This window comes from Cydia splendana, chromosome Z, assembly GCF_910591565.1.
Source record: "Cydia splendana chromosome Z, ilCydSple1.2, whole genome shotgun sequence".
Lineage (NCBI taxonomy): Eukaryota > Metazoa > Arthropoda > Insecta > Lepidoptera > Tortricidae > Cydia > Cydia splendana.
In genome coordinates, this window is record NC_085987.1 from 22264064 (window position 1) to 22290074 (window position 26011).

Genomic DNA, 26011 nt, shown 5'->3' on the forward strand with positions numbered 1-26011 from the left:
TTAACTAAAAACTTATGTTGACCTTCTACAATGCTAAAACGTGGCTTTGTATGTGTGAGTGAGGTACCAGCTTCGGCACATCTCTCCTGCCAGCCGTTGTGGCTTGGTGCGTGAAAACGTGTTTCCGCGGTTGCATAGTAAATAAATTATGATCTTTTTATCGAGGTGTGGCGCGAAATTTTAGACCTTATCGGATGAACATTATAATGAGCGCTAAGTACGTTTATTCAGTAATAAAGTTAGCTTATTATTTTAAAGTAATACTTAATAGTATATTAAAAAAAAATATATTTTTAATATATTTGACCATTGGGGTACTTTGGTACAATAAAGTTTGGGGCAGCTTTGAACATATCAAAGTGCCCCTCTAGTGTATTTAAGTGCCCCTGCCAGTTTTTATGTTAAGAAAAAAAAATTAAATTATTTTTTTAGTGAATAGTGTGAACGTACAAGGAGAAAGAAAATTGACAAAGAAAAGTTAAAACAACTCAAGTAGCTTTTGTCAAAACCTGACACTGATTTCATTAATAGCTTTTTTTTTTTGTTGTTTTAGTGCACCTGCTTAATAACTGTACTATGTTCTAATAGCACCGCACTTAATAGACGTTTTATAATGTTTAAAAAGTTTACTAGTGGTCAGCTAACTGTGTTGATCTGTAACGTGTGGTCTGCGGGGCAGTTTGAAACACTTACGGAGCACTTTGATTCACGCGCCAAAGTACCCCAAAATGATGTATCAAAGTGTCCCATGTAATATATCAAAGTGCTCTGCAAGTGGGGCACAATTGAACAAATCCCATTTTTTGTTAAAATCCATATATCTCTTTCACTGGCCATAAATTTAACAAAAAAGAGATATACTTTGTGTACCTTAGTAAATTTGTCATCTACTAAGTACAAAAAGAATGTATTTTGAGTTCATTTTGCGACCTAAAATCAATTTTGAAAAAAGATGTACCAAGCTGCCCCGCTTCCCCCTACACACTTCCGTAATAAGCATTTACTACTACAGTTTCGGAACATGTTTGAGAAAGTATTGATAAGGCATAACAACTACTTGAAATCTTGCTGTTTATGTACTCAATATGAGTCTTCCAATTTAAGTGAGAGTCTATTTTAACACCTAGAAAGCTAGCATTTGTAATTTCCTCAATAGGAGTCCCTGCGTCAGATATATCTAAAGGAATTGGTGGAGTTTTATAATGCCTAAATTGAATCAGCTTCGTTTTACTTAGATTCACTTTAAGATTTAGAGTCTCAAGCCAATCTAGAATTGTTCTAAGGCTGCGCTTAATATTATTGTTCATATATGTGTCCCTGTTTTCACTTGAAAATAATATAGTCGCGTCATCTGCAAACATCACACATGGTTCTTCAATTTGGATTGGAAGTTCGTTTAAGTAAATAAGCAAAAGAAGTGGACCTAATACGCTTCCCTGAGGTACCCCCAGTAAAACCTTTTGAAAGGTAGATTGTTTGTGTTCAATTGTTTTGTTTTGCCTATCATAATGTTCGATAACCACAGCTTGGTCTCTGTTGGTTAAATAGCTTTTGAATAGCTGCAATGCGTTCCCTCTAACTCCAATGTGTTCTAGTTGCTGTAAAAGTACGTTATGTAGCACACAGTCAAAGGCCTTTGACATATCGATTAATAAGGAAACGCATGGTTTACGCTCATTTACGTTATCCCAGATTTGCTTAAATAACTTAAACACAGCCAGAGAGGTCGATTTCCCTTTTTGAAATCCAAATTGGGATGAGCTTAAAATGCCATTTTTATTGAGGAACTTGCTTAGTCTTTCATAAATAACTTTTTCGAATATCTTAGAAAAAGCAGGCAGTAATGCTATGGGTCTATAATTTCCCAATTCACAGGTCACATTCTGGAATGTTCTGGGTTCTGGAATGTTCACATTAATCTGGCATGTTCTCGAATATTCGCCAACATTCCAGAATGTTCTGATATGCTGTGGAATGCTCTCGAATACTCTCAAATGGTCTGGACTGTTCCAGAAATGTCTAGCCTCCGAGATGGCATCGAATGTTCCAGAATATTCCACAACATTCGAAAGTGTTCTGGAATGTTCACAAAGATCTAGAATGTTCTCGAATATTCGCTCACATTCCAGAATGTTCTGATATGGTGTGGAGTGCTCTCGAATACTCTCGAATGTTCTAGACTGTTCTAGAAATATCTAGCCTCCGAGACCCGAGACACCTCACCAGGTACAAATTTTTGTAGGTATATATTTCACGATCTATTCAGAACTTTCATTTATGTTAAGGTTCAAAATTCAAAAACAAAAACAACTGCTTCTGGGTCTCAGAGGGCGAAACTTTCAGCCCTTATATCTTCAAAAGCACACCCTTAAGGTAAAAACGGAAAACTTCTTCATGGACGGGAGATAGAGGGCTACCACCCCATATAGCTTCCTTGATCGTATCGGGACTCATTTCTGAGTTTTAGCGGCACGCACATTGTACACTTTCTTTTATTATATATATATTGAATATATTGATTCTTCGAGCAACACCGGCTTCCGACACATCGGAAGGGAGGGGCCCAAGCGATATCTCACCGTACAAATCATTCTGCCATTTTTCGCGGGGGGAAAGGTGCACACAGTCGCACTTCTCACACACTTACATACAAAATCCAATCTGTAATGACGACACAAATACATAGAAAATGACACACGTCAAAGACAAATCTTGCAATTCTCGATCTCTTTTTGTGTACGGACGAGTGACAAGTGTCACAACACGCACACTAACACATTTTCGTTGAAGTATGTTATTGTATTCTGAGAGATGAGAAGTCGGATTTGTCGCTCGACTGATCCGCAATTTGTACTGAGCGAGCAAAATCGATAAATCCAACAATTACATGAGACTAAAATATAATAATTGTGTTTGAATGTAATTAAACGTATGATATGTAAAAAACAATATTACATGTGAAATGTAACACTTTCTTTTTGTAAATTTGATGTCCCCGACCTCTTTTTATAACAAAAAACCGAGCAAACAGGCATTTTTGTGCAGCAGTGTTCACGCGCGCGTCTGGACTCGGGTCTAGTGAAAAATCCAGGTGCAACTAGTTTTATTACCCGCGCTAGATTAGATTGACGCGCTAATCTTGTACCTCGGCAGAGGGGAAATAGTGCGAATGCCGCCTCCCTTCCGTGTTGCTCGAAGTATTGATTATTTTGATACAACCAAAGAGAATAGATAGTATAGAGGGGTCCTGTTATAAGTAGTAAATTTTGTAGTCACAGTAAATTTACTGCCATCTATCGACACACGACTAAAACTCAAAATGAAAACGTATAAAATTATCAAAAAAATGTATACAGGCTGATTTAGGAGACGTGAGCAGTATACACGGTGTAACATGAGGAAACCGAATAATTTTAACAGCGTATTCCTGATCAGGAATCAGGATAAATATGATCATATTTAGAGACAAAAATGTCCTATACACTTTTTTGAAATTCGCCTAGTTTCAGAGATAATATTAATTAAAAAAAAAAACAAGTTTTTATTGTTACATAGTGTAAAAGGCCTTTTTGATGGTGATGTTGCTGCTATGGGACGTAGTCTAAATATCCTTATTGATAGATGACAAAAAGTGACAAGTAACACTTTGCTAAAAGTAGGTTTTATTAAAAAATAATGTAAAAATCAATTTTAAGTGACAAGTTTTCCAATAACATTAATTTTCTATGTACAAATACATTCAAAAAATTGAAAAAACAAAACAAAAAAAATTTTTTTTTGGCCTACTTGACCTAAACTCATATTCAATTTTTTCCTTCTTTTGACCTCAGAAATGCGTGGTTAAAATTATTCGGTTTCCTCATGTTACACCGTGTATATGGATAAATGATTTTATTATTTTTATATCATTTTGACCCATGTTCATTCACTGATATCTATGTGTTAAAATTGTTAAATATGAAACGGTATCGTCACGCCATCTAGCCGAGCATAGGCTAAAGGTGCGTGCGCCATCTATCCGACAATGACTTTTTCTTGATTTCCGAGGCACGTTTTTTCCTTAGACTTTATTCATCTTATACAAAGTTACATATGTCTTTGGATACAACTAAATTTCAAGTGAAAATGGCGGGCGCCGGTTTTACTTTATAATTTATCATTTATTCTGTTAACGACAAACGCCAACGGGCAATGATAGTTCCATTCAGCCAAATTATAAAAAAGTATTTTGGTGAAATATCGTATTTTGTAACGTTTTATTTATATAATAACTAATAAATATTTACTTTATATCTTGTAACAATACTTTTTTTGCGTAATAAATGTGCAATGGCAAAATAAAAATATATAAAGTTTTTGAATATCCAAACTCTTTGGTGTAGACGTATCGAATACGGTTAGAATTAAATTTAAAAAAGCTGGAAAAATAAAAAGCACTAGTTCGCAAAAAACAACTTTGCGAACGCTAAACAGCTACGTAAAGTAGCACTTTCTGAGCAACTGTATTAAAAAGTATAGTTCCTAGTAGAATAGCCGAAGGATAGGGTTCTGGTGTTTGACGATCGGCAGGGCAAGCTCCGAGGTTGAGTCTTGCGATCGTGCGCTTAAGAGGAAGTAGGGTAGGGAGGCACTTCATAAACAAAACGCATAATGCGCCGGCGAAGTCAGACATGGATACTTTTTTTTGGTAATAACTAGCTTAATTATTTGGTATATACCTACGCTGAGTACCTATTCCCAGAGTGCTAATACTAACGTGTTTGACAAGTGTGTTGACGTCGTCGAGCAGCGCCAGAAGCGCCGCATTTTCGGCGGCGGAGAGTGGAGCGCGCGCCGACTGTGGCGCCGCCGAGGTTGGTGCCGAGCCTGACGCTGCGTGAGCTTTCATTTGTTGCTTCTCGTCCCAAGCTCTGCGAAGTGAATGACTTTCTTGAACTTACACGAAATTTAGCCAGGCTAGGTATCATTTTAAACGTTTGGATTTACTGACTTTTAATAGGTTTCAATGGTCAATATGTGACCTAGAAACGTCTCGGGTGTAACTCACAGTGTAAGATAAAAAGTGTCCTAAACTAACGTGTTAGAATCGACTAACGCTTTTATACGGGTACATTGTACGGAGGTAACGTAGATAATGGAAAATCGAAGGTAGTAGGAAAAAAATTGGGTCAATTTTTTCTCGTGATTCGTACTCAGATACGAATAACCTAAAACCTAACCTGTTACATCCCGGGCCCATTCTAGGGTTTGCCACCACGAACCACGAACTTGGCCAGTCACACTGCCGCGTGTGTCGATATATGTTATGTAATATATAATTATATAACTGAAATAAATACAGGAAATCCTAACCTAAGGCTTGTCTCGAGCGCGCGCGAGCGGCACATCATTTGAGCTCTGTTCTTGTGAATGATCCGCACGCAGCCGGGCGGCTGCAGCCAGGCCTCGCCATCCACTTGTACGGGCACGCACTCTTCACCAAGAATATTTATTTGCACCGCGCGGCACTGGGCAATGCGATGCTTCTGCAAATTGATGAGGCGGGACGCCGCCATTTGTGCTGAACCGAATACTGCCACCACCTGCATAGATGCATGCAAAGTTATTAGAATAGAATAGAATTTATTCGTAAGCACAAACAAACGAGACAATACATAATATAAAAGAAAACACAAAATAAGATTAAAGTGCCACGAAACGTGTATTAGTGTTATTTACCTACCATTTAACTAAGTCTAAGTAAGCACATGCACGTCTAATATATAGGTTTGAGGTTACCTCTAGGATGCGGTCGTCGAAAGAAGGGGCTAAGAAAATATCATCGCCCCTTGTTCCTCCCCAGAAATTCGTCCCACCCATGAATGATGATATGTTAAGTACGACAATCCCCTGCAGTTCTGGCAGCGGTATACGTTGACCATCGCATTCTAGTTGCACTCGTTGTCCAAGGTGCCTTAAATATATAAAAATTTTGATCAGGACATAGATTTAATGGATACCTACTTGAGTGGGCGTAGTGAAGCAAACAGGTACGTACGTTTACTCGCATACAACGTTTATGTTTATTTACAACTGGTTTACCAGTTTCACAACGTCTATAGACGTACCCCAAACACACCCCATCATGTGCAAATATTTTAGTTCGCTGCCTTAGAATTTATATGTAGGTAGGTAGGTAAATTAAGCGCGACTGATATTAAGAAGTCGCGCTCGCGCGATTAGCCTTCCGGGTTCGTTATGAGTAGTAAAACACCTAATTAAAAAAAATACTAACCAAACACCCTTGGGAATAATACCACGTTTTAGGAACAAGTGTGATACTGATAATAAGATAATTAAGCGTTATATATTAATTAAAAAAGATGTTTATTTAAGGGGAATGTCTGAAAATTGTATGGGGGAATTTCAACAGGCCTGTACGTTACTGCCCTCCTAAGAGTCGTATGCCTAATGGCGTTACTCGTATCTCAAAAACAAATGATTATGAAAATGGAGCTTTCAGTTAAATAATTTAAGGTATAGGTATGCATTTATTTAATTTGCTAATTGGCTTAGCAGGGCAGAGTAGAGACAAACAGCACCACTTTATGGCCTCGCATCTGGCTGGCGTATATGTATAATTATTGCATACGACACGAGAGCCTGTACTAACGGTAACTAAATAAGCATTGGGTGATGTCATATTTCTATGTAAGATAAGATCCAATAATAAAAATATTAAAACAAGAAACGGGTACCTGTAAGTCTTGTTCACCCACTCTTTCGATCCTAGTACACCGTACCACATGTAATTTCTTGCACGTGAACGACATTTTTCAGGGTGTTCTTCGCGTTTGTTATGGAAATCCAGTGTTATTTTAGCATCGATTCCAATACCAAAATAGTTATTCATAACTGCTTTTTCGTAGAAACCTTCTAGCAATGTTTCGTCAGGGTCCATTAATGGGCTCACGGCAGCACATAGCGCATCAGCATTTGCCAAGAGACATTGGCTTATAAAACCTTGTGTGACATGAGGCCAGGCTGGCAACTGGACCAGTGGATTAATAATTGGTAGCTTCTTGGCACGTTCGCTGGTATCTGACTTAGAAGACCCGCTAGCTCCCCCTGTCGCACCTTCACCCCAAATGGACGACACTGAAGTAGACAACCTGTTAAAAAAATCAATAATCGACACAGTTCCATGTGTTCCACCTTTTCATTGATTAGACAAGAAACGAATTTTACATCTTATCAGGGTTGGTTGGTTAATATCCGATTTTTGAACCAATTTTCAAAGTTAGGGGAGGACACATTATTTTAAAGAAAACGATTATCTTTATTAGTTTATGAGATATTGGACGAAATCGGAATATCATATTTATTAAAGTTTGTATATTTTTTGCATTTTCATGTGCTAATACATTTTTCTAAATCTCTATTATAGAAGTCGACCAAACTATGCCGCTCATGGTTAACATTTGTAAGCCTGATACGGCAAATTGTCGCGCACTTAATTATATTGCAAGTATCACTACCTACTTTTCGGCAAATAAACATAATGAATTGAATTGAACTTAATGACAATGTTAATTGTTCTCCTAAGGGTCACGGTCCGGTTACTCATATATATCTCTAATTACCTCAATATACTTTAACCAATTTGCAATTGGAACAAAGTTGCAATCCTAACGCATCGTTTTCCAAAACAAAAGCAATTCAAGCATATTTTAATTGCCAGTTTTTTATATATAATTTTACTTATACAAAAGCAACAGTTTAAAAGAAGATGGATCATTTTGAGGTCTTAGAACGTGTTTACGAGTATATACTTGATATAAATAAATCGTTTTGAAGTTTCATAAAGAGTAGTTGATTTGACTGGTTATACTGACCTATTAAACACAACAGGACTACTTACTTGTCTGGTTCGCCAGGTTTGAATAGACTCCCACAGGATATTCTTCTAGTTGCCGCTGGAGAACAACTCAGAAACTTTCCATATTCCGGATCCGAACCCAGTAACTTAGGGTTATCTGACTGCCTTCTTTCTCTATTTAAATCTAAGCTAGGTTCTGGCGAATTCACGCTGAGGGTGTCGTTGCCTTGCTCAAATATATCACTTAAAACAGACGCCATTCGGCTTGCGCATGCTTTCAGACTCTTTTTATCCTCACTGTGGGATGGAGAAGGAGGTTCGACGACAACACTAACTTTAGGAAATGTTGAAACATTACCTACGCCAGTATCTGGGGTATTATTTTTGTCTAAATCATCGAATAAAACAGACCCTGAAATGTTATTTTGAGATTGATCGCCAGTTTTAGATGATTCGTCCAATTGTTTCAGTACCTCTGCTGTTTTAGGTATTAATAGTTTCATACTTCCGTTATCACTCCGGCACACTTTTCTAATACTTTTCTTCTTATTAAAATGCCTTTTAAAAGATTTTCGGGCTATATCATTCCCTTCTTCAAAATGCGCTAAGCTGCAGTATTTTTTTTGTTCGTCCGGTTTACCAGCATTTTCAATGTAAAATACTTTGTTTTCAAAACCAAATTTATCGATATCATTTTCTTTAGAAAAATTAGCTTTTGCATTTAATTTTAATTTTTTCTCCTTACTTTTTTCCAAACTTGGGTTTCGACTGTCCATAGCTAAATCAGATACTGTGTCGGAAGTAAACAATGTTGTGTCATCTGTATAAGTTTCATTTTCACCATTTTTTCCCAACATGGCTAGTAGAACATCTTGTCCTAGCATAGAGCTTATGTCATCCACGATCGACTCACCATGTAGTGTTTCAGAGTTCACATATGTCGTCGTATCAGAAGCTTCAGGTGAGTCAATATGTCCAATTTCACATAAACCTCCAATTTCATTCAGATCACTGGGTTTCGTTTCCATGATTTCAGAAATTAGACTATAATCATCACTCATATTTGAACCCTCTGAACTTGTGTCATCGTCGTCGTCATCATCGTCATCATATAATTCCAAATCTACACTAGAAGGCCTTCTGTCTGGAGTGCATTCTCCGCTCCCTGCCATCACGCACTGTATTAACTCTTGAAAGTGAACATCGTCAGTATACGGTTTGTCTATATCTATAATAGTCAATTGGTCCGATTCATAAGTTTCTCCCTGTAATATCGAATCTCTCTTATCGCTAAGATCTGAGACAACCAAGTTTGGTATCATCAAGTTACTACTAATACTGGATTCCTGATTAGCGTCTGGTTCCGATTTATGCAAATTTTTGCATGAGCTCGTATTACATGTCAATAGGTTTGAGACTGATAGACGAGCTTGACTAATCGTAATACTATTATTTTGCTCTACCTTGTTATCTACATCCAAATTGAACATTGGAGTTATAAGTTTGACTATATCCTCGTCTACGTCCGGAATGCTGCAAATAATAAACACGTTGCCATGAGCACATCTATAAATAATAAATCACCCAGTGTTTAATATAACACGTTAAAATATTGTAAAAACCCGTCAACTAGAAACTTGTCCCGCAAAATCATTCATGAGGCTGAAGTAGTTAAAAGTATGATTTAACGCATTATTTGTTAGTTACCTTGTTAATAATGTATAACTGTGCTAAAATACATATATTATACGTGAACTCACTTATCAGGATGCAAAGAAGCGGCCGAGACAGCAGAAGTGGCCGAGGATCGGCGGCTGTCGGCGAAGGCACGTGGGACAGGTAATGTCGACGCCTCCACTTCGGCGCTCTCGCCGCCTGCGTCGCTGCCGCAAGCTTCGCATAATGCTACACCCTGTATTTTTATTAGGATGCCTATTAGTATTATCATTTTTAGAGGAATGATGCGAATGAATAACTATTGACGAATGAAAAAAAAGCGTGATGTACATACTTCTACACTTATTTATTATAAGTACCTACCTACATAATGTGTTAATTTAGAATACAGGCCAGATTTTAAAATAGGTCAGAGATCCTATCTATATATTTGTGGTGCCTCTTCGGTTGGTGGTGATTCCAATTCGCGATGTAAGATGGTTTTTACGATGCACAGACGTACCTGGGGGTAGAGCTGCGATAGCGTGTGCATTAAGGAACGAAGGGCGCGCCGGACGCTGTCGGCGCGGCCCGCAAGCGCGCAACCCCGCACCTCCCAGTTGAGCTGCTCCTGCGTAACATTTGATCAGTGACGTAGCGTGAACCAATATAGCCGTGGGCGAAAACCACATCTGCGAGGCCCTTTTCGATGTGTTTTCCCAAGGTAATAAAAAGGTTCGCTTTGCGAGGCCGTGGGCGAAAGCCCCATTCGCCCACGCCAAGCTACGCCACTGCATTTGTCCATTTGACGACTTTGTTATCGTCACAGTCAGTAGTTTTATACCTACGTACCCAAAATCAAAATCAGACTTATATAGAAATTATTAGTACGGTAGAAACCATAGTATGGGATAATTCATATAATTATGAAAAGTGACTATCGCTGGCTTTTCCAACCCTTACGTGGCAACATAGGTAAATTATTTTACAGTAGGGTAATTCCAGTACATATATACTCTAATATGACTAGCCGTCTTAGAACTTTTTGTTTATTATCTAAATTACACAACTTATTTCTTTCCAGATCAATTTGTTAACTCATCAAAAAATTATCAAAGGAAAAAAGTATATTTGTTAATCAACCAACATTCTTACAATCTCTGTATCTTCCAAATGATCGTGTAAGTGCTTCATATTTGTTGAAACGCCGAGTTAATATTATTCTCCGAACCATAATAAAGTGAACAAATTTTTACCAATTTCCTTAAAATCTTTACTGTGTTTTACCGCCAAGTCGACTATCAACCGCTGTAGTTTTTCTGAGTTTTTCATATGTGAGGTTTTTGCCTTTTCCTTTTAAGCCTGAAATAATTATCTTCATAATCATAGTAGTTATCTTTGATTATATGTCACCTTTCCTTGCAAATTTATAATTATTGCAGGTGGGTTATCGAGTTTTATTAGGTAGAAGAGAAAAAAAAAAGTTAATAATGTGACAGAAAAAATATTTAGCCATGAACTGACATAATAATAGATCTTTCTATTTTACAATCATACGTTAGTTAGGTACATATTAAGAAATCAAAATATTCTCTGCCGTTTTCTCAAAACAAAAAAATACCTCTTATAAAACAACTCTCAGTTCTTATCATAACAATTACAATTATATACTAATTATATATTATGAAAGATTTGTTAGACCTGTACCCCAAAAGCATAAAATTGTTGTAGTAATTCACCAAATCGCATTTCACCTTGAATGAAAAAGATATCACTAGATTTTTTTACTTGACGCACTTTTTCGCGTAGCTTTTGACAGTATAATTAAATTGTAGTATTAATTTTTTTGTGTAGTATGTTACATTAGACGCATTTCGTCGTGATCGACTTTTTCGCGTAGCTTTTGACATTAGTATAATTAAATTGTAGTATTAAATTTTTTGTGTAGTATTTTACCGTAGACGCATTTCGCCGCGATCGACGTTTGTTTGGGACTCTAATTAACTTGATACGTTAATTTGATGCCTGCACTAAAATGAAGTTTTTTTTTTAAACACGTTTTGTACTTGTAGGATTAAGCCTTAAGTGCTATCAAACTCATTGAAATATTATCTATGTTACTAATGAATAATAGACAATACTCTGTCATTGCGACGACGTTGAAGTGCGGTGACATTGAATTCCGATATAATATTTAGAGGAAGAAATATATATTTATAGTGTAGTAAATGAAGCAAGTTGTTGTATGGCGACCCATGCATTAATTTCTCAGTCGATGAAATTTTGCTTGGTTATTGTATAGTATGAGCCGAAAGTAACATATAAATATCAAAAAAAAAAAACACTTCTAAGTTAGGTATTTATACGTAAAAATACAATTCTGTTTATATATTGAACCGAGTAATTCCTCCGTCCAAAATTATTTTACCAAATAAGTTATTTGTATCAGTACGTGATACTAGAAAAAAATCGACTACTTTTGTCAAACATGAAAATATTTTTTTTATGATAATTGATAATTCCTTTTTGACGCCCATGTCATCGGAAAATTGCTCTGCCATTTTTTCCTTCTTATATGATCTTAGAATATAATTTGGCGTAATGGGTAAGAAAATCCAAAAAAAATGCATATCCAAGTTTATGTATTTTAGAACTATTAAAAACTGAGAGTGGAAATTTTCTCAGCCTGATTTCTTTTTAAATATATACGTGAGTATATACTTAAATCCAAAATATCCAAAAGAAATATCATCCCTTGTAAACCCCGCTCCCTATACACTGCTCCCGATATGTTTAGTTTTTAATACGCTCGTTATATTTTTGGATGTTTTTATAGTCGAATGGAAAGAAAACTGTGAACTTAATTCAATAAATAAAATGGATAGAGAAATTTTCCACAGCGAGTAAAAAGGCAATTTCTGAAAAAAGTATAGTTACATGGTAACTTTTTTTAGATTTTCAATTTGTAGGTATAAATCGGCAATAAAATGGAATTCCAGTGAAAAAATTAGACTGAGCAATTTTCCGATCCAAGACACGCCATAAAATTATATTTTGTTAATATTGGTATAGTTTGAATAATCTCAGGTGAATTTTTCGAGTTCGGGTGCTAATCCGTTAAACAAAAGCCTTTGTTTCTTTTAAGAGCGGTCCACAGCCACGTGCCAAAGCAACCATGTCGTTTAAAAAGCAATTATCGTGATAGTATTAAGGTTCAAATTCATATGACATGCTTGTTCAGAGAACAATTAGGGTGGTCTTGTTTATAGAGATAGCAAAAACGTGTTATCTCCGAATGAGCTGATTCAAGAATTTGAACCATATAATTGGAATGGTAAATTTGCTTTTTAAATGGGTTTGTTCCCGTTACTTACGTCGGGGCTATTAGCAGTAAGCATTGTAACCACTGCATAAAGGAAACAATATCTTTTGTTTAACAGATTAGGGTCCGAGCCCGAAAAATTCACCTGAGATTATTCAAACTATATTTCTGCGGGGATATTTGTTTTGATATTTCATATATTGTTGCAATACGTTACATGAATATGTCCGGAGAAGAAAGTTTAAACGGAGCATTTTTTCGTAAAAAGATATGAACGATTTAAGACTTTAGGTATTTACTTAAATCCTATTATTATTATTCTTTGGAAATTTATACAATATTTTTTATTTATTGATACTTTATCATACTGTAAAGTTTTTTCTGGCTGAGGAATTACTGCGGGGTCCACTACCTTTATTTACTACACTATTAGAGAAAATATGGAGAATGAACCTGGATCTGCTGGTGGTAGACGGGGTAGTTTCGAATTTATCGATAGTTCACATGGGGGGAAAATTTTAAGTAGGGCAGGGTACAGACACCGCATCAATAGGACGAATCGCTCTGGGACATCAGTTTACACGTGTGTAACGAAATTTTGTAACGGCAATATCGTCCTTAATCCCACTAAAACGGAAATAGTGCGAGAATCTCTGCATACTTGTACGCCGGACTTTGAAAGCATCGAGGTAGAAAAATCCATCGTTAAATTAAAAACAAAACTAATCACCGATTACAGGCCCGTGCCACAATTATTTCAAAAAGCGATGTCTAAATTTCGTACACCTGAATATGCTGACAAAGTACCATAATTTTTTAGCAAGCGTGATGGACTATACAGAAATAAAAAAAGAAATTCCGTTTTCTGCACATTTGAAAATGTGATCACCCCGGAGCATTTAGCTCGTGACTTTATATGTCTTCAGACTGATGAATGCCTTATATTCATTAGTCCTCCATGCAAAAATTACATAAAAAACGTGGAGACTTTTTTTGCGGATGGAACGTTTAAGATAGTACCACACCCATACGCACAGCTGTACACATTGTGCGGAGACATCGGTACAGATAAGGATTTTACAAAAGTTGTTCCTTTTGTATATGCTCTTTTAACAAATAAGCAGCAAGTGACATATGAAATATTGTTTATTAAATAAAAGAAATCCTAACAGATTTTAACCCAAAAGTTATAGAAGCAGACTTTGAATTAGCTCCAATTGACGCACTACGAACCATATTTCCACAGGTCAAGATGACAGGCTGCTATTTTCATTTCGCTAAAAACGTTTGGTTGCGTGCCGAAAAATTAGGCATATCGCTTAGCAGGGAAGGCAGCCATTATGTAAAGATATGCCAAGCTGTAGTTCACCTTCCGCATTCAAAGATGAACGAAGCCTGGTTTAGCGTTATTGAACAAGCACCGATGTTACCAAACATGGACTTATTTAACATTTACATGGGTGACACTTGGTTTTGCACTACAATACTCAGCCTATTGTCGTGCTATCAACAGCGGCACAGGACTAATAATGTGCTAGAATGGTGGCACAGCAAAATCAACAAACTATTTAAATCGAATAATTAATATCGGTTTTGAAAGACGAATCTATGACAGTCGATTTCAACTTGTTGCGAAATGAATTAGATAAACCGATATTTCGTAAACGGGCTAAAAAATCCACCATTATGGATTCCAAAATAGACAATATAGTTAAATCTTATATGCAGAATGTACTACCTCTTGAACAGTGCATAAGTAAACTTGCCATGTTGAAATACTAAATTAAGCATGTATGTCTTTACTCCTTATTATATTTTTTTCTGTTTTTTGTAAGTTGAACCTGGTTTTCTGTTGTGTTTTAGTTTAAGTAGTAACAAAGCAGATTTTAAGAAGATAATTAGGTTTCTTTTAAGGAGTTATAAAGCAGCTTTGTGTCTTAGATCATTTGTTTTGCTTTCTTTAACGCCAAGTATCCGAAATTAAGAATTACATCCAAGTCTACAGGATCGTCAATCTACTCAATCTTCATACTGTTGCGTTGAATCACGTCGCCAATACAATACACGATCGAGGTGAAATGCGACTAAAGTAATAAACGATTGAGTCATAACGCGAAAGTTAAATGCACGATCGAGGTGAAATGCGACTAAAACTAATAACGACTAAAATAATAAACGATTGAGTCACAACGCGATATTTAAATGCACGATCGAGGTGAAATGCGACTAAAACTTAATATAGCAACATCCATAGACTACGAAAACCACTTAGCGTTGCTTGTTAGTCTCCATAGGCTACAGTGGCCAAAATCGAGAACACAACTGTCTAAAAATTGAATTTAGCGCCGAGCAAGTACCAGGGCCTCATGAGTTACGAGAAGGTGTCGTTGACCAGCCCGCCGGCCCGCGGCGGCCGGGGCGCGTACTAGTATGAACGTATCGCGGCTGCTCGCGTATCTTAGCTTTATACTTTTGGTTTGTTTGTATGATTCTACTAGTTTAAAGTATTATTTTTGTTGACTCGTAGAATAGTAGTTTGTGTTACAAGGGATCAAAATGATATATTTCCGTCAAGGGCGTACATTGAATCCTGAATGAAGCGATGGATTCTACAATAGAATCCCGAACGTAGTGAGCAGAGGCGTATTTACAAATTTGGCGCCCCGGGCCATTTTGATTTGCCGCCCCCCTTCATCAGTGACGATAAAGTATTTTATTTAAGAAAAAAAAAACCTGCAACAAGTACCTTTGGGGTGTGAAATAAAAAAAAACTAAACATTTACCATTTACTCACATAGGCATTTACATTGTTTTCCTATGTACAAATTGGTTGACAAAATCATCAATAACGCTGTCGTAATTTAAAACGTTTGTCAGCTCAGCTTCTATATTAAGAAGAGCTAAGCTATTCAGGCGCTCTCCGCTGATAGTGGAACGTAGATATTTTTTTATTCTTTTGAGTGCAGAAAGGTGACGTCACTAATGTCACTATTCTAGATACAGATTTATATGGGCCGTTTTTGTCACTCAATGACGATGCGACCTCGTTATATTTGCCTGATCTGATCGGTGACCGGTGGGTACTGCTGGGTTTTGGCCATTGAGAATCAAGGTGAGATATGGCAGTCAGGCTGGATATAGCTAAGGAGTTCGGTCGGGTCTGGCATCGAGTCTGCTCGAGGGACTATATGTTATACAAATGGATCGCTAGCTTTCACATGAGCCGTATAGTAGACGGAAGCTGCTCCGATAGTGTGGACATTACCGCTGGCGTTGCACTAGGTTCTGTGCTGTCATTGCTGCATATCAATGATAATCATTGCTATGCAGACGACAGTAGTAGGGATGCGTATTACACAGGCCGTACCATTATCCCTCATTCTGTGGTGCTGGAAAGTCATGAAAAGTATTGTATTTGTACCTGATATCGAGAGCACTCTATCTGTACTGAGTTTCGGCATGGGATCGGAACAATTTAGTGAGATTCAATACCACGAAGACACAAGAACCGCCCGTATGTATATAGTCAGATGGGTAACAAATAATGTTAGGTACGTACGTGAAAACGCGAGCGTAGCGAGCGCGAAATTTTTTCGAGAAAATAGTAGGTACATTTTTAGGGTTTCGTACTTTAAAAGGAAAAAAACGGAACCCATATAAGATCACTTTGTTGTCCGTCCGGCCGTCTGTCTGTCTCAATATAAAGGGTCTTGACATGACAGAGGGCGGCAAAATCGACAAGGCTTGTTATTTAAATTTTACAAATAAATAGGGGAGCGACAAAATTCTGGTCGACCCTATCTGAACAGCTAATAAAATATTTTTTTGACCCAAATTTGCCGCCCCCTAAAATCTGCCGCCATAGGCTTCAGCCTACTCAGCCTAGTGGTAAATCCGGCACTGCGCCGTACTAATACTTTTGAACGAAAATGTTGCTTAATTTAGGTACTTGTTGGTAGATATTTTTAGCAATTGGTGGGGTTTGAAGCGTTCGTTTGTTTATTAATTTAAATGTCAATTAAAATATAATAAAAAATATAGCTAAGTTTGATTATAAAAGGCGCCCAGAAAAAGCCGCAAGGGGGCGGCTTCGCCGCCCCCCTGCGGCCTGCCGCCCCGGGCCATGGCCCCCTTGGCCCTATGGTAAATACGCCCCTGGTAGTGAGGGATTCTAAAGTAGAATCCTGAGCGTAATGAGGGATTCAAGTGTTAACGCCCAAGACGAAATAATTTTGATACCGTGTGACACATACTGCTTTTCACATCAACTATGAGGAAAATAGAAAAATCTTAGTGTTGCTACTTTTTAATTTTTTTTTACTCTTTTTTGCCAGGCTGTACATACGATGTTCTTAGTTAATTATATTAATACTTTATACTGGCAATGAAATGTCGTTGAACAGAAAAGTGCCACTTTGATCCCTCCTAGCAGGGAAGAAAAATCCATTTTCTGATTAGGTGATGTGAAAACGAATTTTTAATCTTACAAATCTCATTCTCCCAGTGGGTAGATGCCTCGATTGTAATAATTTCTACTAGCAGCAGATCTGTGGGACAGTTTCAAGATGGCAATTTTATAATGTTTGCTGATGATGGATGTGCCATTATTACTGGTGAAACATTTGATGAACTAAGAGAGAACATTTTATATACATTAGTAAAATTGACAAGTTGATTCCAAGTAAATGGGTTTTTGATTAACTTAAATAAGACATTGTTATATAATATGATCCATATATCTAGTTTTAGTTATTAAGTTGTTACTTACATGTTTATTTACCTTTCCCAATAGTTTTGTACTTCGAAATCATAATTAGTTTAGTAATTACTTATTTACACTTCCCATCAATAACTGTAAACATCCTCATTTCTTAATGTGTTATTTGTCATTAGCGTTAACTTATCTCAAATGGTCCTGAGACCATAATGTGTTTATTATTCTTATGTTTATTCTAATATCCTAATGAGATTTGTCTCCCTTATAAGCAGTACTACATCCCAAATTAAGTTAGTCTAGTTTGAAACATCAAACTGTGTTTTACTCCACGCCTCGTAGCAACATCTATAATGCATTTCTGGCTAAGAGGACTATATTCGACCCCCCTTGGCATAACGATAAATAATACTACACTTCCACAGGTGCAGAACACGCGGTTTCTTGGTTTTTAATTTGACTGTGGCTTGAAATGGGACAAACATATTGATGCACTTACCAGTAGACTTACTAATGCGTCGTTTGCACTGTCTTGGCTCGCTCCTGCACTATCATGTAAGAATCTCCGTATAGCTATTATGCGTATGTGAACTCAATCTTAGCGTACGGTATTGACCATTAAAAATCCTAACCGTGCCCTCTTTATATATTCTTGAAGTGGCGAAGTACATGTATAAACACAAAAGTGAATATGTGATGCGTCGACCTGAACAAAGGAGAATTGATAGGGACATTAAGTCTGTCATTGTCAGGCTTGCGAAAACATCCAACTCGTTGGGGGTAGTTGGAATTAAAATCTTTAACAGCCTGAGCCGTGACATTAAAGTGGCGGCTTCTTATGACCTGTGTAATCGCTGTTATTATACGTTTTATGATTGTTTTTTTTGACATTTATATTTATTATTGCTATTTTCTTCTTCTTTCCTTGATCTGGTTATGTGTTTTTAATTTAGTGTTAGTGTTCTTAGTTGAGTGTTTAGTGCTAGTTGTATATTTTGTAATTCTATTGTGATTTTGTTTGACATGTGTTATTTTAACATTAAAGAAATTGAATTGTATTGAAATTGAATTGAATGGAATACCGATAATAGACGTTATAGCTGACGGGTGTTATGGGAAACGATCTTATAAAAAGAACTAATCTTCTTTGTCTGGTGCAGCAGCAATCATTGGAAAATGGACAAATAAAATATTATACCTGGCAGTTAAAAATAAATACTACTGTATGTGTGCTCACGCAGAGAACAAAAATATCGAAGCTAAAGATCCCACCTGTTACAAAAAATTTACAGGTAGGTAATATTATTATTACATCAATGTACAGACATTACCTGTCAATGTACAGAAATCCGCTAAAAAAAGAACTAGATCAGTCGCTATTTGGTCAGACCAGTCATCTGATATGAGTAAATACTTTAAAGGATACCTACTTTAATCACTTTAAAGGAAACTACTTATAAGAAACCCCTAGCACATTTGGAAATCTGCTGTTTGAGCACAGTTCCCAATGGTACAGATATTGCGCAGACATTACGCCGACGTATCGACACAGAGTCGAAAAGGATGACAATTGCGATACTCTAGAGTTTATGCAAGAAATCTCTGGTGAAGCTAGAAATCTTGCAAAACGATTAGACGTAGAGGAAATAAACAAATACAGACAACTAATATTCCGGTAGGTACCTGAAAAGTAGTATTGCCCATTATGATATAAAAAAAACTGAAGTGAAGTGCCAAACACGTACAGTAATACTTTTTTGTGATAGAGGCTGTATTTTCATAAGCTGATAAACCTTAAATCATCGAGGTCTGCAGTATCCATCCACAGACTTGTACGATAAGTATTTGTTGTATTTGTGAGATAGTTGTCAGGAAGGTTTTTAAAGAAAATATTAAATTATACAACGAAAAGCAGTATGAATATGAATACATGAGACGCGTCATGCTAACTATATTTCATTCATTCTTTGATGCTTGTCATACAATTTAAGATAAATAAATTTTAATTAAAAATTTAAGGTTTTTTTCTCAACACCTTTTTTTAGATAAATAAGTAGGTACAACAATTGGCGAAATAGAGATTATTATTGGCCAGATTATTGATTACAATAAAAGATGTAGGTGGTTTGTATTACTCTTTCGAAGATCTTTTCAAACTTTGTCTGAAAAGAGAAAACTTATAAGAACTCGGATAAGTGAAAACAGAGACGCTATCACAAACAACCAATTTACAGAATCGTTGAAAAACCGTATTCTAATTTCATTTATTAATACGGATATATTCAATTTTGTAGGTATGTTACTTAGAACACTTGAGACAACTACGTACCTCCCATTTTAAATCACCGTTTTATCTCAAAAGGTTGATAATATACGATCATTAAAAAAATATTTGTACGTGCGAATGCACTCCGCTGATAATAATAATCCCATGACGAAGAAAGTTACAAAGCGACCAAAGAGAAACGCACTGAATTGCTTTTAAGGCATTTAATAACAAGATGTAAAATATCAAAATACTTAGTAATAATGGACGTGGAACCGATAATGAGACATTAAACCACGAACCCTGTAAAATAAGTATATTCTATGTATACTTAGTTTAAAATACACATTATGTTACCATAATCAAGAGCCGAGCTGCTAAGTTTGACGTTTCATTAATTTTTTTAAGAAATTCTTGCCTAGTCAAAACGAGTCGCTAATTAAATATCAGTGCTCCCATATGCTGTTTGCTTTAGAGACGGACTGCTATTGAAATCAAATTGAAAATTATATTTTCATAGTCTGAATACATCTAATAGAATATAATAGAAAATAATTTATTTGAAACAACACATCTTAAATTTAATAGTTACAGACAAACATGTAACATACTCGTAGGTTATGTAATTGGTTGTTCCAATGAGGATACCACTCAGCATGTGTCGGAGCATTTAGTGCAACGACGCTGATTTTCAGTGGACCCTTGAACTTATAAAATAAGAAATAAAACAATACTAAAAACAATGCGTAAAATAATAATGATGCTAGTAACAGCTTAATAGTTGGCAAGTTGGTAAGTAGTAAAGTAGTCAACATTGACTTTCTAAACAGTTAACTTACCGTTCGTATTCAGATGTCACCAGCTGTATTGCAGCGCGACATAACTGCCGACTGCATTTCTGCCGCAAATGTCGACAGTAAACAAAAGACTCCTTTCTCAAAAAATGACCAAACACAAAATGGTATTCCGCATTTTTTAAACGGTGCCCTGCGATTGCTAAACACCTACTACTCAAAATTTGTGAAAACCAAGAGACAAAGTTATTTAGGACGAAATTGATAAGTGGTTTTCAGAAGTTGACGGGGATCTGAAAAAAGAAGTCTTAGTCGCAAGTACCTACTGGCACCACATCTTAAGAGAATATTTGACACATATTGAGAGTGCGTTTTTTCTCAATCCAAAACCTGGACGTGTTCTTCCTAAGAAGGGGCAAAAATTTGAATATTCGACTTCAGGCGACCAGGGGGCCGATTTTTGAAATTCGATCGCTCGATTTCGTCACTCGAAAATCGGTGGAAAACGGCGAAATGCTAATTTTTGAAATACGAGCTATCGAAATTTGGAATCTAGTGGTATTGACCACTCGATTTCAATTCTATTAGTAGAATTTAAACGCCTAGTAGTGGAGATATCATTTAACGAAATACACGAAATCGAGTGATCGAATTTCAAAAATCGGTAAAGAAACTGACTGTTCTAATAACCGGAAATGCTGCAGCAGATCTAGCTCATACTATGGTAGTTTACAATTATACTAGAGTACCGCCCGCAATATAAGTTATTAAATTATCCAAAAAATTGGGGTATTGGTAATTCAGAAAGCAGATGGATGTGCCCTGGACATTCTATGAATATTGTAGGTACCTAACTCATGTCATCATTTAATCCACGGCAATGCGGCCAGCCTTCTGGGCACACTGTCCATTGGCAGTGACTTGGAGGACGTTGTTTATTTATAGGCCCTTTATTTTAAGTTTATTTATACGAGTAGATAGTCTTTATTATTATTATTAAGCTAATTTAATGTTTTATGTTTATTTAATTGTGTGGTAATAAATATATTATCCACGGCTAATTAAAACAAAGAAAACCCAGTTTTATTGTTTTTGGATACTAATTACCTCACATTTTAGTGGCATTTAATCCGCGTTCTACTCATATTTTGCAGCCTATGGACTTGGCTGTCTTCAGGCCATTGGAATTGTCATAGCGAGAACCGATGTAGTACCCGAAAAATGCAAAATTTGGGTCAAGTCCTCGATAAATACGATTTTGCACCAGTTTTGAAGACAGCTGTATAAAAATGATTGTTGATACAATTAAAAATGGATTTCGAGCCAGCGAATTGTAGCTTACCCATTTGGTCCTGTACGTAATATGTAAACGTGTCTAGTAAAATCAAATCACAAAACGAAAAGCGAATTTTAGAAACATTAGAGAACAAGATCGTAAAAACTTTCACCGGTGAAAAACTGAAACTTTTCAAAGACTTTTATTACAAAAGCCGCCGTGAACTGTAAACTCTTTTGCCTAGTGAAGATAATTATATCGCTTTATTTGATTTGGGCCAATAGTCAAGAACCTATTAATGTAATACCCAATAGTCTCACCACCTGCCTTGAAAAGCGAAACCCTTTAACTCAAATAATTACAACAATCCTCTCGACTACAGCGAAATCGATGCATTCATGATAATTTACAATGCATGTACTTACCTACAATATTTTGATAATGGCTATTGTAATGATACTAATGATCGAATCACTTTCATGCATAGACAGCATTACAGATCATAAAATTTTTGTAATTTTAAGTGATTCAAAGGGTATTCTTCAACATTTGAATCGCCGCTGTACTTACGTCTTTAGGGGCATTCCAGTGGCTAAAGTGGCTTACACAATAATTCATCTTATACATAAACTTTGTGCTGCCGAAAAGAAAGTTATTACAGTAGATTCCCTCTCATTGCGATATTGCGGGGAACGAGGGGGTGGATCAGTTGGCCAGGGAAGCCTCCTAAAATGGGTGATCCCATGCCATAACGTTCCTTAGTTTATTGATGTCCTGCAAAATGAAAAACATGTGCTTCGACTTCGACACGTGGACCGAATATTTCGATAAAAGATCTTACACATGTGGACCGGATATTTCGATAAAATATCTCACACAAAAGGCATATGGCATAATAAACGATCAAACCCTCACTTCTTCGGGCTCCATTATTCTCTTTGTGTAAAATGAACAGGCAGCGTTTATGATGCGCAAAGTTGATTCGCCCAATTGCAATTTATTTGCAGTTCCTAGTTGAAAGGTTCCAAGTTCCAAGCGTTCACAGTTCCAAGAGTGCAAGAGAAGCAGGGTTTGTTTATAATTTGATCAGACATAAAGAGAACTTGGAAGTAGATAGGTCAAATACTGTTGTAGTTTTTATTAGAGAGCCACTATGAGCGTTGCATTTGTTAAAATCAATCACTTAGTCTGTTCGAGAAACGGAAAACGGTGTAAAATAGAGATAAAACTCCTAAAAATACGTGTGATACCTCATTAGATTCGTAATGATGTCTAGAAAAATGTGTTCGAAGTGTGTATTAGCACACAAAAAATTACAAAAGTAATTAACAAAAAAAGGGAGAATGAAGTAGATTTTTCTTATTTCCCAAATATCTCAAAAAGTATTAATATTTAAGAAACCAAAATTAATATTATAAAAGAGGAGGATATTTCCAATCAAACATTCCATACTTCCAGAACTGTATCTCCATTATTTATACTTTTTATTCAACCCGGCGTGAAAAACCGATTACGTAACATTAAATATAATTTTAAAGTATAACTAAAATATTCATTGAAAATTAAAAAAAAAAATGGTGTATTTAAAACGTGTGAACAAATGTATTACTGGTAGAAATTTACCTTAAAGTTATTATTTCAAGAAGTTATACAATTGTTAATGAACAAAATTTTCTCGAAATTCCTTCTTTATTGAAAACGAAAAAAAAATTGTATAAATAACTATTGTAAAATTTTCTTGCCTTCTAGAGTCCTTCTCATATACATGCTTAATAAGATCACGTTATTAAAGTTCTGAAAAAATTAATAGTTTGGTTATAATATTGTTTTATATTTGACCGGTCTGGCCTAGTTGGTAGTGACCCTGCCTGCGAAGCCGATGGTCCTGGGTTCGAATTCCAGTAAGGACATTTATTTGTGTGATGAACACAAATATTTGTTCCTGAGTCATGGGTGTTTTCTATGTATATAAGTATGTATTTATCTATATAAGTATGTATATCGTCGCCTAGCACCCATCGTACAAGCTTTGCTTAGTTTGGGGCTAGGTTGATCTGTGTAAGATGTCCCCAATATTTATTTATATTTATATTTATATTTTACAATTCTATCTTGATTTTTCGTTTTTCGTCAATTTTCTATGTTATTAACTTTATTAAAACTTTTATAATGTGATCTTATTAAGCATGTATATGAGAAAGGCTCTAGAAAGCGTCAAAATTTTACAATAGTTATTTATACATTTTTTTTCGTTTTCAATAAAGAAGGATGTTCGAGAAAAATTTGTTGATTAACAATTGCATAACTTATTGAAAAAATAACTTTAAGATAAATTTATACAAGTAGTACATTTGTTAACATGTTTTAAATATACCATAATTTCTTTAAATTTTTCAAACAATATTTAATATCTTTAAAATTATATTTAATGTTACGTAATCGGTTTTACACGCCGCGCGCGTTTCTTGAAAATGAGGCGCGGAGGGCTGTGTTCAGCGTTGAATAAAAAGTATAAATAATGGAGATACAGTTCTGCAAGTATGGAATGTATGATTGGAAATATCCTCCTCTTTTATAATATGAATTTTGGTATCTTAAATATTAATACTTTTTGAGATATTAGGGAAATAAAAAATATCTACTTTTTTCCCCCTTTTTTTGTTTATAACTTTTGATATTTTTTGTGTGCTAATGCAGGCTTCGAATACATTTTTCTAGACATCATTACGAATCTAATGAGGTATCACACGTATTTTTAGGAGTATTATCTCTATTTTTCACCGTTTTCGGTTTCTCGAACAGACTAACTACCCAACAAATAAAAATTCCGCTTGTACTGGCTTATATTGCCAAAAATAATATTCTTATATGAGCCATATTATCGCTAATAAGGGTGCATTTGGGCACAAATTATAAGGACAATTACCTTATATCCCCTTTGTAGTTGCTTTATTGTAAGGTTTCTTAATCTTGTACGTGCTTTATTATGACACGCAACAAGGAAGTCCAACTCATAATGGCAAGGAAAGTGCTCTTAAAAAGCTAATATACTTATAAGAATCATATTGAAAGCATTCGTAAGGGCAATAACCCTTATACACGTTTTGTTATCGTCAGATTTAAGGGAGTAAAACTCATAACGGCAAAACAGAGGCTCTTAAAAAGTCTTTGGAATTTATAACTGTGCGTTTATGACTCTGCAATATGTCTTTCTTCTTAGTGATTTACATTTTTGTAACAGTTTGACACTAACAAGTATCATCCATTTACTGAAAATAAATTGAATTTATATATATATATTACCTGAATATTTGCATATTTACTATGAAAACTGTGTGGGAATTCATGGTAAAATCTGATATGGACGTGGTTAAGCAAAACTGTGTCAACCGACAAAATGACAAATTTTGAGTTATATATACCAAACGATTCCTTAGACAATAATCTATATTTTTTTAAAGAAATCATATATTCAAAAAATATATTTCTCCTGAAATTTCACGAATACGGTTTTAACATAACTGCCTTTGCACTTAGCATATTTTTAAATAGTGTTTTATGTCTCTCTATTTCTTATGGTGAAAATCCACAATTCGTGCACACTGACGTTATCTTTTGGCTGATAATCGGCATCCCATCCCTAGACATCCACCTTAAAGGGCGGACAGCGGATGCAATACGGTGACGAAAGCATAAGATGGATAGGACTTTTATTAAATTTCGTGTAATATATCTGTACTTATGCATTTTTTGTTATAAATATATCAGTAAGTTCAAAATACCTCTTTCCTCCATAGAACATTAATAGGAAGTTAAGAAATTATTGGCCACGTGTAAATTATCACCTCTTGAGAGTCTTACGACTATTAAGTGTTTATATCTGTTACGTCTTAGACTTGTCAATTATATTGACGTTTTCACTTGGGACTTTATATGCGTTTCCTTCAACATTTATATTTAAAATAATTATGGCGAATGAAATTACAGTTCGTAAATGGATTCTTGATAAACCGGATCTTATTTACGATACTTCTAAAGGCTCGTTTTATTGTACAAAGTGTCAAGTAAATTTATATGCAAAACGGAAAAGCGTGGTTGACAGACATGTAAAATCTGGTGCCCATC

The 26011-nt window shown here is 35.7% G+C and overlaps 1 protein-coding gene across 2 annotated transcripts in view; it reads right to left on the reverse strand.

Moving 5' to 3' along the window:
* The window catches only part of LOC134804704 (diacylglycerol kinase eta), a 181101-nt gene that overhangs the window by 7454 nt on the left and 147636 nt on the right, over nucleotides 1-26011 (reverse strand). For both annotated transcript variants that reach the window (XM_063777857.1, XM_063777856.1), the window contains exons 13-19: nucleotides 10038-10145; nucleotides 9619-9770; nucleotides 7901-9391; nucleotides 6738-7151; nucleotides 5779-5953; nucleotides 5353-5582; nucleotides 4757-4910 (exon numbers count right to left, since the gene is read on the reverse strand). In XM_063777857.1, coding sequence (XP_063633927.1) covers nucleotides 4757-4910; nucleotides 5353-5582; nucleotides 5779-5953; nucleotides 6738-7151; nucleotides 7901-9391; nucleotides 9619-9770; nucleotides 10038-10145 — 2724 coding nt within the window. The remainder of the gene's footprint in view (nucleotides 1-4756; nucleotides 4911-5352; nucleotides 5583-5778; nucleotides 5954-6737; nucleotides 7152-7900; nucleotides 9392-9618; nucleotides 9771-10037; nucleotides 10146-26011) is intronic.